Source organism: Epargyreus clarus, unplaced genomic scaffold (assembly GCF_041222505.1).
Source record: "Epargyreus clarus isolate Ecla_fem2 unplaced genomic scaffold, WU_Ecla_fem_2.2 ptg000026l, whole genome shotgun sequence".
Taxonomy (NCBI): domain Eukaryota; kingdom Metazoa; phylum Arthropoda; class Insecta; order Lepidoptera; family Hesperiidae; genus Epargyreus; species Epargyreus clarus.
The window spans coordinates 12216544-12234895 of NW_027332233.1; the positions used below are offsets into that span (position 1 = coordinate 12216544).

At 32.2% G+C, this 18352-nt stretch overlaps 1 protein-coding gene across 4 annotated transcripts; it reads right to left on the reverse strand.

The window, feature by feature from the left end:
• Positions 1–4169: 4169 nt before the first annotated feature.
• On the reverse strand, positions 4170–18003 carry LOC140753128 (sorting nexin-13). Of its 4 annotated transcripts, XM_073087521.1 has the most exons (25): positions 17751–18003; positions 17565–17676; positions 17123–17337; positions 16442–16665; positions 16076–16228; positions 15564–15736; positions 15253–15369; positions 14878–14992; positions 14615–14743; positions 14100–14320; positions 13690–13751; positions 13505–13545; positions 12948–13115; positions 11744–11839; positions 11246–11359; positions 10388–10521; positions 9685–9897; positions 9227–9259; positions 8550–8646; positions 8356–8435; positions 8007–8125; positions 7803–7871; positions 7595–7701; positions 7087–7200; positions 4170–6662 (listed from the first exon to the last, which is right to left on the reverse strand). In XM_073087521.1, the coding sequence occupies exons 1-25, from the start codon at positions 17861–17863 to the stop codon at positions 6556–6558; spliced, it is 3126 nt and encodes a 1041-aa protein (XP_072943622.1). In that variant the 5' UTR covers positions 17864–18003; the 3' UTR covers positions 4170–6555. The 4 variants fall into 4 exon arrangements, with proteins under 4 accessions (XP_072943622.1, XP_072943625.1, XP_072943624.1 ...); XM_073087524.1 differs by lacking the exon at positions 12948–13115; XM_073087523.1 differs by lacking the exon at positions 9227–9259.
• Positions 18004–18352: the final 349 nt, after the last annotated feature.

Here is an 18352-nt window from a genome sequence, read left to right on the forward strand (position 1 = left end):
ATTGACGAGCTGTCACTGTAACCGAACTGATACAGTAAAGTGCTCTTAAATATTATGTGTACGCATGAATCGTCGGTTCGCCACGAGCGTTCGCGGCAGGCTCGCGAGCCACGTAAGTCGTACACACTGGCTTTTTGGTTACAGTAACTGCAATGGTTACAACTCAGTCTCAGATTGTTACCCAATAGCTTCGATCACTAATAAGAACTAGTGATCGAAGCTATTGGGTAACAAACTGAAGTGAGGCAATACAAGTGCTAGAATAGACACAAAGGTCAAATCAACTGAAAAATGCGCAAAGGTCTGTCACCTTCTAGTGACGGTTAAATTGCAGTCTCCGTTGAAGATTCAGAACACAAATGGCTCTAGTGTTAAAAGTACGAATGCACCTCAATATGAGATTTTGAAAGACGCTGTTAATGTCTACTTATTGAAAAACTTCTAAAATTATTTAATGATCTAAAATAATAACCATGCCTAACATAGACAAATAAACTCCTTCTGTGTATTCTTAATGTTTTACATTGAGGTTGCAAAATTACCATTTATTTTTGGGGTTAACCCCATTTTACTTTTGAACAAGTCTGTCCGTATATAACAGTGATAACTCAAAGTCAGGACAACTGCCAGTTCACTAACAAAACGCAATAAAATAAACATGAATTGCGTGGTCAAGAAAACAATAAAGGTGTGCAAGATTAAAGCATGCTCGAGCACGGCTCCACAATGGCAGCGAGCGGAGTCGCGAGTAAGCGATTTGGCACGTTGCGCCGCGCGGCCCGCGTAATTACGTACCTACGAAATGTGAGCTGCCGTTTAAATCTTGCGCTGCTTAAATTTTAAGCGAACATCACCGGGCTGTATTAATTTAATTTTCACTGTTTGTTGTACAACGAACAGAGCACGTATGAGCATCATACGTTTTGTTACGAATTAATTGCTGCAAAAAGTAAATAAACGCTTCGTTCCAGAAAATTCGCGTTCTGACTTTCAACCTTAAAATAATGTTTACGGCTCAGGATAAGTGCACGAATTTTGAAGAAACTGGCCTTTTTATCTTCTATTCAATATGATCCTCGTCGTACAACCGGCATCAAGGTTACGTAGGCGCAGTAAATCACTTCAATATGGCCGAACAAGGGCCGAAAGGACGTTAGTAGGTGCCCTTTTATACTCTTCAGAAGGTAAGTCTATCGACCGATCGCATTAGACTACCAAAGCTGAACAATTTAATGACGATTGACTATTCATACCACATTCAGCGGTTGACCGCTTTGCTACTCTTGATTTAAAGTCTAATTATTCTGAGATCTCAGCCGTGGCGGACGGCAGCGGAGTACGTAATGAGAGCGACGCGGCGGGCGGCGGGGAGGGGCGAAATGCAAAATGTTGCAATTGCATTTCCCCGTCAGAAAAACAGCTTACACTGGCAAAAATAATTAAGAGCATTAGTGGAGTCGAGAGCGGAGTGTCGCGCAGTAAATAGTCTGCTAAATACCCACCTACATTTATTGGCGCGGGACTCTGCAAAGGCCAGCGTAATAGCGGAAACAATTCTGCCTTTTAAAACAGTGTAGGGCGCTTTTGTTTACAAATTATTTCACGGCAACGTTGAATTCGGCTTGCAAAGGACACGCATTTTACGCCGAGTTTGCTGGTCATTGTGATTTTCTAAGTTCATTTTTACAAGAATTTGGTATAACAGTAATAATGATTGAAATACGATCAACGATTTAAGGAATCTTAGACTACGACCCCGGCAAGTATTTAATATATGGAACTAGACAGAATTTTACACAAATTGAGATGTATTTAGACAATAATTATGACCAAGCACAACTTGGTACTTACATTTTAAGCATATGACTTACTTAAAGGTAGGTAACCTTTAAAAAGATTTCCGATATTCTTCGCTTTATGGATTCCAAAACCGTATTTTAATACTACTATAAATTACCCTTTTTACAATTTAAACAACTATTTCAAAACGTGTGTGTACTATTGGTAATTGTAGTAATAGATGTGGCGCACAAACTAATTATTACTAACTTTAATCACTGAGTAAATTCGACTACGAGCAATTTATTTTACCGCCGAAATCGCAACTCCGCTTCACCCTCGCTTCCTGCATCGATCGTGGGGTGAGAACATGAAAGCGATGATCGCGTTCTACCCTCTATCACTCAACCCCACTCCGCAGTTGACATGTCAATAGTAGTGACTCAGGTTCCAATGTTTAGGAATGCTACCCTGCCTAATGTTACCGATTCCAGATGCATCATTTGTTCGCTGTCAATCCTGACGACGGTACAGTGCCGTAACCAATGGGAAAAAAGATAACCCAATTAAATTGAACCACTATCCGTGAAATTGTTTACCGTTTGAGGTAAGATTTGGATTTCCTATGGCCAACGAGATTATCTCTTTACGTCAATTCTTAAAATACTTACTCGTATTAGCATCGCTATAAGCCAGAAAATGAGCTTTTCAATCTAAGCATTAGAGATTATTTTGATTATTTGTTTATATATATGAACGAATAAATCAAATGTTTAATACATTACCGTTTTTTAAAATATGACAAAAATGGAATTTATATTTTTGTTTATTTTTTTAAACATAGATTATGCAACTTAAATAATTGACTTCATAATTAAATTGTGAAAATATATCAGTACCTACCTAACTATGAGTCGCGAGCTGATTGCATTGATAAAATACCGCTCGTCTAGAGTAAAAAGCTCGTCTCTATCTCCCGGACAAGGTAAAAAGGAATCATCCGGTTTTACTTATTGTACCCTGATCGCCATTTATCAAGTTGCATCTGACGTGACAATGGCAGTCGCATCCGCGGCTGAACCACTGCCGTCAGCGAATCGGCAAATAGCTGGTTTCAGAGTAAGGTCAGCAAAAGAGAAATAAAAGGTAAAACTTGAAGCGAAGCTTAAAGATCTAATATACCTTCTTTTCTAATCTTATTTTAATAGGAGTGCCTCATTGCTTTATTGCAATTTAAGGGGTGGTTAAATCAATTGATGTCGGTGAGCGTACATATTACATGATACATATGAATAGGTACAAATATAATTTCTATCTTCAGTAACTAATTTCAAAGAATATGGGTAGGTACACAAGAAAATAAAATAATATGTGTGTCGTTCTTTTCAAAGTAAATGATAAATATCCTAGCCCCAGCCAGTGTTTATTCATTAACACTTTATCGTAAATATTGATTACATTATCGGGTGGGATATATTATGTACGTATGTACCTATGCTACGTAAAAAATGATTCAAAATATTTAACTAAGGTATCGTTTAAAAAATGTTGAGCTACGCAATAGCTATAAAATAGTTCGTAGCTATTGCGACGGATTTTTCAAAAGCCAACTATAATTTAGTTAAAAGGCCAATAAACGTTAAAGCTCCCAATTGAGGAAATGGAAAAGCTTTAGCGAATGTGCGCTATCTGAAAAAAGTCGCAGGTCTCTATGTCGTCTGTAAGAATACCCCATTTATCGAAGCGAAGCAAAATGTTGGTCAATCTAAAATAAGAGACACTGTTTCAAATGTACTTTGTATTGTGCAAACCTGTGAAATAAAAATTTATAGATATTAAATTTTATTTAAAGGTACGCATGATGTCTCTGCGGCCAGGGCCGGGTCTTCCGCGAGGAGGAAGTTACTCTCCTGAAACCTAAAATGATTAAGTACTTAAGTTCATCCATAATCTCAGAAATAAGATGAAAACTTATTTCCTCAACTGCATCCTTGTATGTTTATTATGTTTATTAGGCTGAGCCAAACGAACGCTGAATACACCTGTGTTTTATAACAGATTTTTTCTTAGGTTCTATATGATTATTTTAGTATATTATAAACTAATTTTATACTATGAAGACTTCATACAACGTCGTCGTAACGTAGTCTATTTATTATTCTCAGGGAAGGAAAAATATCTAATGAATCTGGTCAGTATGTGTGTCTGGTGTGTATGTATATGCTTTTGAGAGTATGTGACGTATAATCAAAATCGTCCCCTTAACTTGTTAATTATTATTACGAAATTTAATAAACGCAACTCAAACCCAAAATTTTCATTTTAACAAGCTGTTTTTAAATGTTGTTTCTTTCAAATGGCAATGAAAGATTGTAATAAAAAAGAACTCGTTATTTAATTTCAATATAACTTTATTAAAGACATAAATAATACGTGTTAGGTACATTTTATTGCTTCATAATATCCATCTTGGAATGTTTACTAAACTACAAACAATGAACAAATTAGTTACTAATACACAATCGATCTATTCGACGAAACCTTGTTAATTAACACAATATCACACTTACTAATGCATGTAGTAATTATGAAAATTACTATAATATTGATATGTTATAAATATTTATTTTAAGATATTATACATTTGAATTATAGAGTTGACAATTCATAGCACGATCATAACAATGAATTTGAATTTGAAAATGTTCTATTAAAAATATGTGAGATATTTGAAAAAAGTGGGATACTAGTTAAATGTCTCGTGAATATTAAAAGTAAATAATTTAACATATAATAATTACCTATTATAATGATACAGCGTGAAAAAATAAAAAATAAACTATATATTTATAATCACCTTTTTTTCGATTTAAGGCAATTAATCACATTAATTTTTAAACATCTCTTTGTTTATCGCTTACACGTTGAAGCGAATGAAGGAAAACAATAATGCTGCCAATTTCAATTACAATTTCTATTGAAACTATCACTCAATATTCTGTAGCCCTGCTGGGTCATCATGTATAAATTAAACAATATAAATTATCCTATATTAACTAAAATATTACCATTACAATGGAGATGATTTACGAAAAGTTCGCATGTACCCATTATAAAAATAGAAAAGTGAGTTTAAATTAAATACGCGATAATATTTTTTTATTAACACTACGTCCCTAACTACAAAATGAAATAATTATAATAATACTTATTATGTATTTGACATAACATCACAATATTTTCAAATAATATAACGTGATAAATTTTTGCTATATATTTTCACTATTATAGATTACTAGAAGCATCGTGCACTTCACAACAAATTAAACATATTTCTATATTTTATCATAAAGTTTTAGTAAATAATATAAACCAAAATGGAGACTTTTGTGTGTGATTCTTGCTCACAAACTAGAAAAAGCGAGCTGCGAATACAAATGCTGCCATTCTAGATTACAATCCTAATTGAAACAAGATATTTGACCATCGTTAAAAAAATGTTTTAACGATATTAAGCAAACTCATACTCATTTACTATAAACGAAAAAATATACATAATAATAGAATAAACAAACATCAATACTAAAGCCAATACATAAAAATGACAAATTCGTGTGTACGATTATACGTGTATAATAAAAAAAATCATTGATTTTCACAGGTCATTCCAATTTCAATATTTTATAAATTTGTATCTACACAAACAAGTGTTCCCTATTTATAATTTCTACATAAATGATAATGTGATATTTAATGCACGTACACGAAACTCTGAGGTTGTTATATAATATAATAATACGTTTAACAAATTAAATACGCCAAATACAATTCTTGATCCCACTCCACTAGGTCAAAAGAATTTATTCTAACCAAGTAATAAAATAAGTCGAGACGTTAAGTGTGTTGCGGTCAAGAAAACCACGGATTTCAAGATTAGTCCGCGTAACACTGCTAGTCCGCTCTGAATATAGAAATAAATCGCGTCACCATAGCAAATTGTATGACTGCACCTGCTCGCAACAACTTCAGAGCGGACTTGCAGTTTGGCGCGTATTATACCATAAAGTGGAACTCCGTTTTGAGTAACATTCATTTCTTAAAATTACAATTCTTCCATAAATTAAAGTACGAGACATTTCTTTAAGTCACTTCAAAAAACATTATTATACTTTTCGATATTTAACTTAATCTAAATACATTACGCAGATCAGATTTTTAATAGACATAAATAATAATAAATTTCATTAATTTTCTAAATATATAAATAAATAATTTAATATTTGAGCATATTTTTCTAAAATTGTTATTACAAAATACCAACGATAATTAAATGCAATCTTCCTAATGCTTGCATTAAAATACCGACAAATGGCCAAAGGGTAGCATCAAATGAAAACAATACTTTTAAACAAGCATAATAATGTGGATAATATATAGCACATCGAACATAATATGTCATCTACGAAAGTATTTTCGTAGATGTCAAATATTCAATTGCGTCTGCCTATGCCACTTAATATGTAACAGATATTTTTGAGCAAAAATACAGGAATTTATTTTAAAACACGACTAAGTTTCGTTTACAATGACACCAATTTAGTAGTTGACGTCATAACAATGTGACTAATATTTTTTAGAAAAAAAAATCAGTACAAAGTAACTATTATTATTAAATATAATAAATAAAGATTAAATTTCCAAAATAATCCACCATTTGTCGGTACGTCAATGTGTGCAAGAATTAAATTTAACTACCAAACCTATTGATATACTGTATCATACGTTTACATTCTTTTTAGCTGCAGGCACTCGCGGCGAATTTGAGTATAACTTCTTGAACAATTCCTGAATATTGTTTTCAGGGAATAGGTTGCATAATGTTGCTGAAAATAGAATTATAAAAAATATATATTTGTATTTAAAATTATTAACGGCATCCATTGTGAAGAAAACATTCGAAAGAAAACGTACTTTTTTGTATGACACTGAACTAAACGTAGCCTACCCAATGGTGGTTATTGCTGCTCATGGACATCAAACCCATGACAAGTCACATCAGATGCATTTCTATCTATCTAAAATGGAATTCCTCGTATAAGCTTATGACATACATATTTAACACATGTTTTAAATCAAAAAAGCATCACGTGACACTGCTGTTATAAGACAGATATACGTGTGTTTGTGTGTGTATAAACGAAGACGAACTTCAAAGGGTTCTACCACCTTTAAATCATGTTATATCAATAGTCATATTATAATCATCGTAGATATATGTATGCTAACTTTTTTATTACATGAACATACCTTCAAGCAACACAAATATTAGTCGCCTGTTAATCTCTTGCGTTTGGAAGAGATCGAAGACAGTTAGAAGGCCTCTCCTGGCAGCATCCGACCCCACTATATGCCTTAAGTCATCTGTAAGAACAAAAAAAAAATTAACTGATTACCAAAATAAATTTCACTAGTATCTAATACATTATCACATATTTCTTTTCAATCGGTACGTTTTCATGTAAATGCAAAATGGCGTCGTTCCTATTTCGCATCTCATTCGTTCTCTTTAAGTAACAAACACAGACGAAATCCGTTATTTTCAATTACATTCATTATTCAAACAAGTTTAATAAAAACTTATTTTTACAGTGCGAAAAATGTCAGAATATAAAGCATTAAAATAAAAACAAATACCTATTCCCGTGAGTGGTGCGGTCTCAATCTAATTACTAGTAATTATACTCTTCTTCAGATTCGATCCTTATTTTCTTTGCAACCTGACATTTATACCATTAAAATACTATATCGTAGTCACCTGATGCAGCGGACAGCAAAGCCACCTTCGCAGCAACTCGTGTCCGGGCTTTAGTCGCCGCGTCTCTATTCGCCTGGCTCGGGTTATTCCGACTGGTCAACCATTGCCTAAACACACCATATTCGTTAATTATTATATTGTTCTATTTTTATTCATTCGTTCATTCATTCATTCCTTCTATGAAAATAAATCAAATCGCGTAACTTACTTAAACGTTTTTAGATATTGTACGACGTTACGTGGAGAAGTCAGAGACGATACCAGCTCTAATACTTTCCTGGGAAAAAAAATAGGATCGATATCAGCAAAGGTAAATAAATAAAAAATAACACAATATCTAGATACCAGTTGAATAGGATATAAAAATTACACTCTACATAGCCATAAAGTTATAGAAGTAATTAGAACTCACTTATTAACTCGATCTGCGATCAAAGTCCTAAGGGGTGCCAGCAATCGTCGCCTCAACCAAAGCCCTTTGATACCGAGGACTTCTTCTAGCAACCGTAAAGGTACACTTTCATCGCCGTCCTATAATAATATTAAGTTTCAGTAAGAATTTTATGACAGTTGTCTTTAAAATTAAATATTGAAATTTATATTCATTATCATTAATGCAATTTACATATTAGATTTTATTGGTACACGATATTTTTATATTAAAAACCATTTACGAATGACGTTAAATTCATCCAAGAATGTATGATTACATCCTCTGATAAGAATTATGACATTGTGCTTACGTCACAATGAAAACTTACGTCCGGTCCGTCTGAGGAATTTCCACTTTTAAAGCCATCAAAATTCTCGCCGCTTTTGCCTTGAAACACCTTCGAAATGCCTAAAACAATATGAGAACATAACTATAAACTATTCACATTTATGGTAATAAATTAATACCAAATTATGTATCTTCTATATATTTATCTTTTTTGGTAATATAATATTTTATTACCGTCCATGACACCATCAACTGTGTTCGCGAATTGATCAGGCATGTTCTTCAAGGTCCGCATACCAGCCCTTAAGGAATTAACCAGAAGGGCGTCGATCTAAGAAAGGATAAATCATTATGTCCCAAAGGAAATAAAGTTATTTTAGAGTATCTAGATATTTTAGAGTAAGAAAAGTTTCTATTTAACACGCAAGAAACTAAAAGCAAATGATATCGTATGCATGTATGTTTTTCCTTCTCTAATTTGGCATTATTATAAAGCAAAAGACAAAACTAAATCATATTGCAAAGCAATATCTATGAGCTACGCAAGTCACTAAATTACATGTATCAATCAAATTGTAAATGGCTAATACTACCAATGTTATATTTTAAGTTATTTTTGAAAACCAGTTGAGTACCGACTAATACATATTATAACATAATATTACATTATAGTAAATATCTAAATAAAAATAATGCATATAGAAGCACAAAAACATTCTTATTAATCGCTCATATACAATTTTTCTATTAGATAAATACGTATATTTTAATTATAAATACGCTGAAAAAGAGAAATAAAATAAACATCATATTTTAAATAATTTCGAAATATTAATTAATCTAAATACTCGTACATAGGTGTGTAAAATATATTGCCGTCACAAAACATGCATAGCACTTAGAGTTCATACCTTTGGTAGTTTGCGATATTCCAATTCGACAGGCTATGAACAATAATACTGTCATAATATGTCAATAATGCAACAATAATTTTACATTCTATTCGACAATCTTTGAATGACACAACAGTTAATTCATTCAATGTTCGACTACAATGTTGTTGGTAAGAAAAAATATGATAGAATGAGTATCAATAACGGGCAATAACGTGTGGGACATATCGTCTTATTATGGACCAATGATAATTATTAGATGTTACTTAACTGCTAAGAGGCGAACCTGATCCCTATGTTTATAATTTTAATGAATTTGAATTTAAAGGTTCAGTATGTGACATACTTTAATTTATTATATTCTGACATGGCTACACAATTACCCCGTTCAGTAGACATATTCGAAATTACAAAATTTGTATTTTTATGTACGTCTCAATTCAATTTTGCATTAGTATATAACATTTGCCACCTACCGTATTCCCGTGCCTCTCAGTCTGAATCTCTGGACTGAGGAAGCCACCAAGATAGTCGGCCGACAGCAACGCCATATATCTGGAGTCTCGGGAAATGCTCGTCAAACTTTGCAGGTAGTTGTTGAGCATCCTCTTGCGGTTCTCGAGGACGGAACGCGACGTGTTCTGAAACGTTTTCTTCGCCGGGAACGGCAAATTTGACAACTCGGGCCACTGGGGAAAATTTATTAGAATGTTACATTTAAACATGTAGTTTTATCATGTAACAAACTTCAGTCTACAGAAATATAAAAAACAATTTCGCCACATATTTAACTTAATTCAATAAAAATTGAAATGAAAAATGTCAGGCTTTTGTATATTTTTCGTTGACATTGTAGGTAACAAGTGAGAGGTAAATCGTTTTGCCATTTTAGATTACATTTTTATTAAAACAAATGATCCCGCCCATTTCCAAAATGAAAAAATAAGATATAAATAAGACTAATGTTCCATAGGGCGGAGTCTTGACGGCATTTTAAATAACAAATAACAAAAATCTATTTTTTATTTATACAAGCCAACCTTATCTTTAATGGCTGTATGCAAGTCATAGAAGACGACCTTTCTTAAAATAAAATAAATAGCGATAATGTTTAAATTTTAATTTTAGCAGCATTTTAAGAATCATAAATAACTGTTTTTATTAATTATACAAGCCAACCTTATCTTTAATGGCTGTGTGCAGGTCATAGAAGTCGCTGTACCGCCGGTAGATGTGCCACACCTCGTTGTCGGAGGCGCGCGTCACCGCTATCGCGTAGATACCAAACGTACGCCCCTTGTCTTGTACCAGAGCTGGAAACGGAAACATATTTATAGGGTTTATCTAGTATACATATTTCCAATAATTTAAAGGACATATATAAAGTTATAAAGGGAAAAGTGTAGTAGAGTGATGGAACCCTCTGTGGTTCGACTCCGGCGACAACACTGCCATATCTATTTCTGGCAATTAACAGTATTATTTAAGCGCTGTATTCTGGTTTGAAGGATGTGGTAAGGGAGACATTTCCGAGGCGTTCCAGCTTAGTCCTCAGGGGTAACGGCGCATCTGTGGTCGACCGCAGGTAGGAATATCTAATCCTACCTGGGGTTGATTGCAAATGTTCATGGGCGGCAATAGTCACTTACCATCAGGTGGACTGCATGCTCGTTTGCTACTCATATATTATAAAAAAAAGATTATCATATACTAGTTAGGTTTCTAAGATACAATCAAACAATATCTCTATTAAAGAATTAAGGTTAAATCAAGATTTTGTTTAAGTTGCTCGCACATATAGTGTATATGCCACTCCATTAATCCAATTATAAGTGCCATAGTCACTAATCACGTAGACTATATGTAGCTTACAATAAGCATACGAGTCTATGCTTGCTTATAGATCATGTGCACTTGCACCATATAAAACAGTTTTAAAATAAAATATATATTTTTTTTATATGTATCTTCTTTTATTGGGTACAATAAAAAGTATTGATTTGATTTGATTTGATATATTGTAATGAAATCTCTCACCGGTTTCAATTATATACGCTGTCAAAGGTGACATCATATTTTTGGCTCTTTCACTTATCTCTGTATGTGAAAATGACAAACTGCCAGAGCTGGTCGACGATAAATTTGAAGGCCCTGTAAAAGCACAATGAGAATGAATCACCTATTTTATTGACATTTTATTCTTCGAAACATAATCTACAATGAGATTAACGATGAAAAGAATATTCTTTTCATAACGATTTTTCTAATGATAACAAGGATAAGTCCAAGAATTCATCCTTTAAGCTTACTGCAACACTTGCTTTATGGGGAAATAAAAAGATATACATGTCTGGGAGTTGCACCTTTTCATATTTTTATTTTAAAAATAGAAAATATAACAAGTTACTTTTAAATTGATTCAAATAGAAAGATGTATATTTTATTGTAGGTGAAGGCTTCAGCAATGGGGAACTGTTACATGCAATTGAACGCTAATGTGTTGCTAATAGCGATAAAAGAATTAAAATGACATACCAGCACTCTCATTGATCATCCTCTGTGCAAAGTTGCCAACTATATCCGAACGCGACCTATTGTGCCTCGCGCCAGGAACTGGCAACATCGTTTCACCTACAAGCATTATACAGTTACTTGTACTCCAAAAACATTAATTTCCTTTAAATAAATACACTCCCTCAAAACTACTAAGCCTACATAAAGTACCAATGAAACAAAATATAAATGTATGTGAGAAATACGAACACTGAACTGTAATTAATTAATAATTAAATTATTATACTTATTGCAATAAATAACATGTCACACGCAAAATACGCACTTTTCAAAAATGGTTTACTTTAAAATACCATACACATTTTTATCCAATCCTATTGATTCACTGTATACAACTGCTTTGTACAACAAAATACAATGTTTAAATCATGTAAATATAATAATAATATCATATTAAGAAAGTTTTCAGTTAAAATAGAAAAGCATAGATATTTGACTACATATATTTTCGATTAGCTATGTTTCCCTGTCATTCTATATTTGCGCAAAAATAAAATGCTTTGAAAATCGATTCATTTGTATAGATAAATATACAAAAACTAATTTTATATCTATATAAGAAATGTTATATTTTTTTACATAATATTCATAATAGCTATGTAATTTTCTAACATCCTATGACTAACTAAATCTCTCTTCAAACTGCCAAACTCTATACTATTTATTAAAGACACACTTTGAAACTCGTATACATAGATTTAAATCATAGATACACCTTTTTTAATTCAATAGTATGACATATTTGATACCTCGAATGGGTAAAACTGAATTCAAATAAATTGTCTTATAAATCTAGACAAAATAGGTTGATAATACAAATTAATTTTATACATCAAAAGTTTTTTGCTTTACCATACAAAAGATGCAAAAAATGTAAAAAAATATTCATAATTACAAGGATATTACAATTTTTTATCTTCTCATTATATATGCATTTGGATTAAAGTAATTATGTACTTTAATCCAAATGCATTATAGTACAACATTAATAAATAATACCACCATTTCAATCCGTAGAAGACAGAATACTAAACACTACAAACACCTTTGTACCGTTTAGAATTTCTGGACGGTTTTTAAAATTATGATTTTAAAGTTTTTTGGCACATTTATCAGACCTAGGGCGCATCTGTGATTTAAATCCATGTTATATACATAACAATACCACAAGTACTGCATTTGGGTATCGTGTGATTCTTGTTACAAGGTGCCCGCCGGGTGAAAGTACGGGGGAAAGTGGACGATTTGCTCTGAAAGTCATATTTGTACTTGGACTTGTGGAACAACCTCGGCAACTGGTTCAGACACGTCTTCATTATACGCTTGCATTTGTCTGCGTGTGAGTAAATTATGTGTTTGTTATATGACATGTTTGAACATGTTTGTACATTTACAATGGACATGTTGCATGACATGTGTTCGGTTAAGCGATTTTTGGTTAGACATGTAACAAAAAATATATTTTAGTGCAAACATACGTAGGGTATTTTCTAATAATAGAATATTATGTTTGCGGTTGACGTCTTATGCAACACAAATAAGATTAAATTTGTGTCTTAGAGGCATTAATTATACAGAACACTTCTGTATATAGAAACTGTATTCTGCACTTATTGTTATAAACTCTAATAACATAAAGGTGTTAATGATACACTACAAGTGTATACAATAATTATAATTGTTAGTAATAGTTATATACTTAATAATAGCTAAAACACTTACCGCCGTATTTCTTTTCCGATTTCGTGTCCTTTTTACAGTCGCTGAAAATATATTTTCTAGTATAATAACAACATTAAAGTATATAAAAGTTTCTTGTTTGATATTTTCAATAACATGTATAAAAAATATTTAATTACTGTTTAAATTATAGCTATTATTTATAAAATAACTTATAGAATATTTACCTATTTTTATCTAAACCATCTTCACTGTCCATCATAAAGTCAGATTGCCATGAAGGGTCATCCTAAATGGATAAAAATATGAACGAGTAAAGATATTTTGCAATATATAAAAGAAATAATAAACTACCATATAACAATATGTACTTTAAATCAATTACAATTTATTGATTGCATTTAATTTTTTGCAAGACATGGATGGTAGTTGTTGGACATTGTTTAAAATAGTTTATTTCGTATTGATTTCCTTAAACTGACAATGATAAATTTAAAATGAAACAATTGAATCCATGATTAATATGTACTATAATAGTTCCCCAAGTTAATACATTGCGTATTGGCGTCATTTAGAAATAAACATATTCATTTATATTTTCATTTTGTATCTCAAAAGTATGTCTAAAACAACTCACCTCCAAGGCATCACAGACACATTTCTGGACGTCGTCAAAGCAAGCGACCGGGTTATTAGTGAAGTCCTCGCCTTCAGTGGTGATCTTCCTAACTAACTCCGCATGACAGTTCTCTGGTATACCCATTACCGGAGGTCTGTTCGGTGATAGATACAAATCGCACAGTTCCAGAGCAGACGAGCGAAGGTTGTCGATAACAGCTTTGGAAGTATTAGCCGCGTCTAAAATAATAGGCCAAATAAATGTAACCGACGATTTTGACAGTGGATTATGCAGACAAAAAAAAACGCGAGAAGAGTAAGAAATAAGGTATTATAGAAAACTATTTTTTTATATTGTAATTTCAGTATAAAATTACTCAGTTCTAGAAAGAATCAGACCTTATTGGTCAAATATGTGACTCTAAATCCGGTGTTTCTACCGATAGGCCAACCAAAGTATAGTTATGGGGTTCAAACTACACACTTCTATACGTTATTGGCCTCTAACAATACATTTCTAACTGGAAGTCTTACCTGCTTCATTCAGCTCTATTTCTAGTAAGTACTGGGCATTCGATCTCCACGCGGCAGTCGCTCGAATGAACTTCAACGATCGCATTACTTCCTCTGATACCTTCTCAGTATTGCTTGTGTTTGATGCGCCTAAAACATTTCAAGATTTTGAAAAAAAATATTACTGATACTCTGCCTCAAAGAATTTTTTTTACATAGTATTAAGCAAAAAAGAAATTTTAAGGTAAAAATATAAAGGTGAAGAACATAAAATATTCATTTACCTTCTTGTGGTCCCAAAGTAGCTCTTCTGGCTTGTATAATTCTAGATAAATACTGTAAAGACGATAACTTCTGCCTGTCCTGCAGCTCCCACTCGCCGGCACTATCTCTCGAATGCTTTAAAAATATACCATAGAACCAATTTTACAAAATTTATAACTATAGGGTGGATATTGTAAAAAGTCGTTATGTGTATCACCAACCTTAATATATTTTTAATAACATTCTTGTGGTGCTGTGCACACACTACGTATGCATAAAGTTTCCTCAATACATCTATCTAATCCTAGTAGCACATTGACTTAGGTGAAGAAATTGTTTCATTTTAGTTACTATTCTAAGAATAATATTATTCTAAGCATTCTGAACATACTTACAAGTTTTTGAATATCCTTTTGTACTAACTCCAGGGTTGCGTCGAGTTCCTCAGCATCTCCACAGCATCTTATAACCATTAAGAACAGTTCAGACGACAAGCAATTGTCTCGACAACACTGAAAAGAATTATAAAATATGTTACAATAATTAATTGACTCTCTTATGTAATTATTATTATATTATGTTATAACATGATCGCCGTTCAAAAGTCATAGCATTGGTTAATGGTTACTTTTATATATAAATCGATTAATCTTAGTACTTTTCATGTTTAAATTTTCAATTGAAAAATATATTCTGATGTACTTACAGTTCTTATAATTGCTCTATTAATTATATCAGGGTCGCTCAACAAATTAATTAGGGGTCGCAACACAACAGACGATAGCAACTCAATTAGAATCATCTTCAATGCATGACAACGCCATGTTTCTTCAGGGGCTACCAAGTATAGCACAGTCTCGGACACTTCACATAACAATGCTGTAAAACAATTTAAACTTAGAACAACAGTACATAGCATTAAATTTAAATATATTGTAAGAAAATAGCAATTGATTATTCCAATTCATAACAACTGATGTTACATTTATATTTTGTTAAAAATATTTTAGTCTATTTTTTTTACTATTTATTATTTACACACATTATACATTTACAATTTACACAAATACAGACACAAACATACTTTTCGCAGCAACAAAACATCTACAGTTATTTTGACCATGCTTATCCTTTATAAATATCATTCAAATATTTGTATACAATATGTATAATGTACATTACTGTAAAACTGAATAATAAAGCTTATGTAACCCTTACCATATTCTTTCTCAGAATCTGTGCAATAAATGTCCCGGCATAACTGTAAGTTCTCTATTGAACACTCCAAGTCAAAAAATAGATCTTTCAAATTATTCCCACTTAAGTGCTCAGAGCTGTCGTAAAATTTTGATTTACCACATGTTTGAGTATCTGTAAAAAGATATTTACTAGTTTTATTAAAATTATAATAATATGAAAAAGTCACCGTCATGATTTTCCCAAATACCCCATAAAAGTAAAAACTATTAACTATTTGATTGAATACATATAGTAACTTGTATCAATTTCACTATATTCTATATTTATTTATTTTAAAATAAAACATTTCATGTTACATAAGAGTAATTTAGGCTAACAATATACCTGGTGGCCAAGAAATATCTGTATCACTCTTATTTCGCCTATGAGTTTTCTTCTCTTCTTGTTTCTTTGGACTCTGTCTCATGCTTCCATTGGCAACCTCCTTTGCATTTACCAGCTGTATATGCTTCAGTCTAACCCTGGACTGCTTGAATAGCTTCAAATGCATTGTCAACTCTTCAGGAAACTTTGTGGAGAGGAGGTGGATCCAATCCACACTTTTTACTCTGCAATTTTTAATGTCTACATTAGATTTATATCAGTATAATGTACATTTTAATGACTGCAATACTTTTTATGACCACTGCCAGGCCAGTTTTTCCCCACTACTGTATATTTTTATTATAAATGTTTGTATTAACCATAAATAAAGATGTTCTTAAAAAAAACTTGTAACCAATTCACTTAATAGTAAAATTTAGTGTGATTTATATCATTGAATACAGTGAGAAACTCTGAACAATCCATAATTGATTTGAGAATAATGTTATTTGCTAAATTAATATTATTTTAATTCATATAACTGTTATCTATTTGCATCAATACATTTTCACCAACCATCTCAGACTGGTTGACTAGTAAAAAATTAAAATTAGTATCAATCCATTGCTACCAGTATTTCATTGGTATTATAGATAATATTTTATATCAAACATCTTAGAAGGTCAGTCACTCTAAACTTACCTATTAGCAATATTAGCTCCAGCAGTCACCACCAAGCGCTTTATTGCATGTGATGTGAACTCCTGATCATTGGTCATCACCTCGTACCATGGGGTTACATAGTCACCAATTATTATTGCTATAATTTCATTGAGGAAAGAGTCCACAGTCTCACTACCTGTGATCCTACTGTCAAATTTTGGTAATGGGGCATCATTGTAGAATAATTGCAGTACCTGGAAAATAAACAGGATTTCACATAGTTATCATATTAATTTGATTATCATGAAAACAAGAAAACAGACATAACAATTCACCTAATCTAGGGGCCACTACAACTCTTAATGAAAAATAATTAGGAAGAAAACTTGCCTTGAAGTTAAAATTTAAATCAAATCAAACATCTTTATATTATATTATCTCAAATACTAAAAAAATGAAAAATAACAAGCACTTCACTTACCTTGGACGATTGAATAGAATAGTTAGTTTGCTGCAACGGATCATCTAGACAATCTATATCCGCTGAGAATATTTTCTTATTGTCGTAGTTAAGATACAAGATAGTCGTCACACTAAAAAGAAATAAGCAGTTAATACAACCATCGGATCATTGTACACATAGAGATTACTTACCCTGTTTACTCACCCCAATATAAATGAAATGAGAAAAGTAATGAGCGTTAAGTAGACACTAAATCCAAGTAAGGCAATGGTTATTACGGAAATGAGGCCGAACCACCCGAGAATTCGTTTGGCCATTGCGTTCGTGGAATATTTTGGTCGTTTACTGTAAATTTTAATAATAACGAACAAAAATAAACATTTTAGAAGAAAACACGAATACGAAATACTTCGCTAAAAAATAAATAAAGCTGCTGTCACGTCTGACGTCCCGGAATTTGTCACTGTCCACTTGACATTGACAGTAAAGTGGCAGTTCTGTTTTTTAAAGATGTATTGTGGTTCTAGCTTCTAATTATAGCGCCGCCTAAGATAAAACCCCCAAAATAAAATTGAAGATTCTGTAATGCAAAAATAAGTTTTTTTACTAAATTCATAAGAGGTAGTGTATATATAGTATACGCAATAATTATTATTTTCGCCGTCTGCCCATCCATCCATCCATTCCATCCATCCATCCCATCCATCTGTCTGTATGTTTATTACAGGTAGTCCCTAAAACGGCTGAAACGATTTTGATAAAACTTTCACTGGCAGTCAGCTTGTTATAACCTTAATTTTACTTTG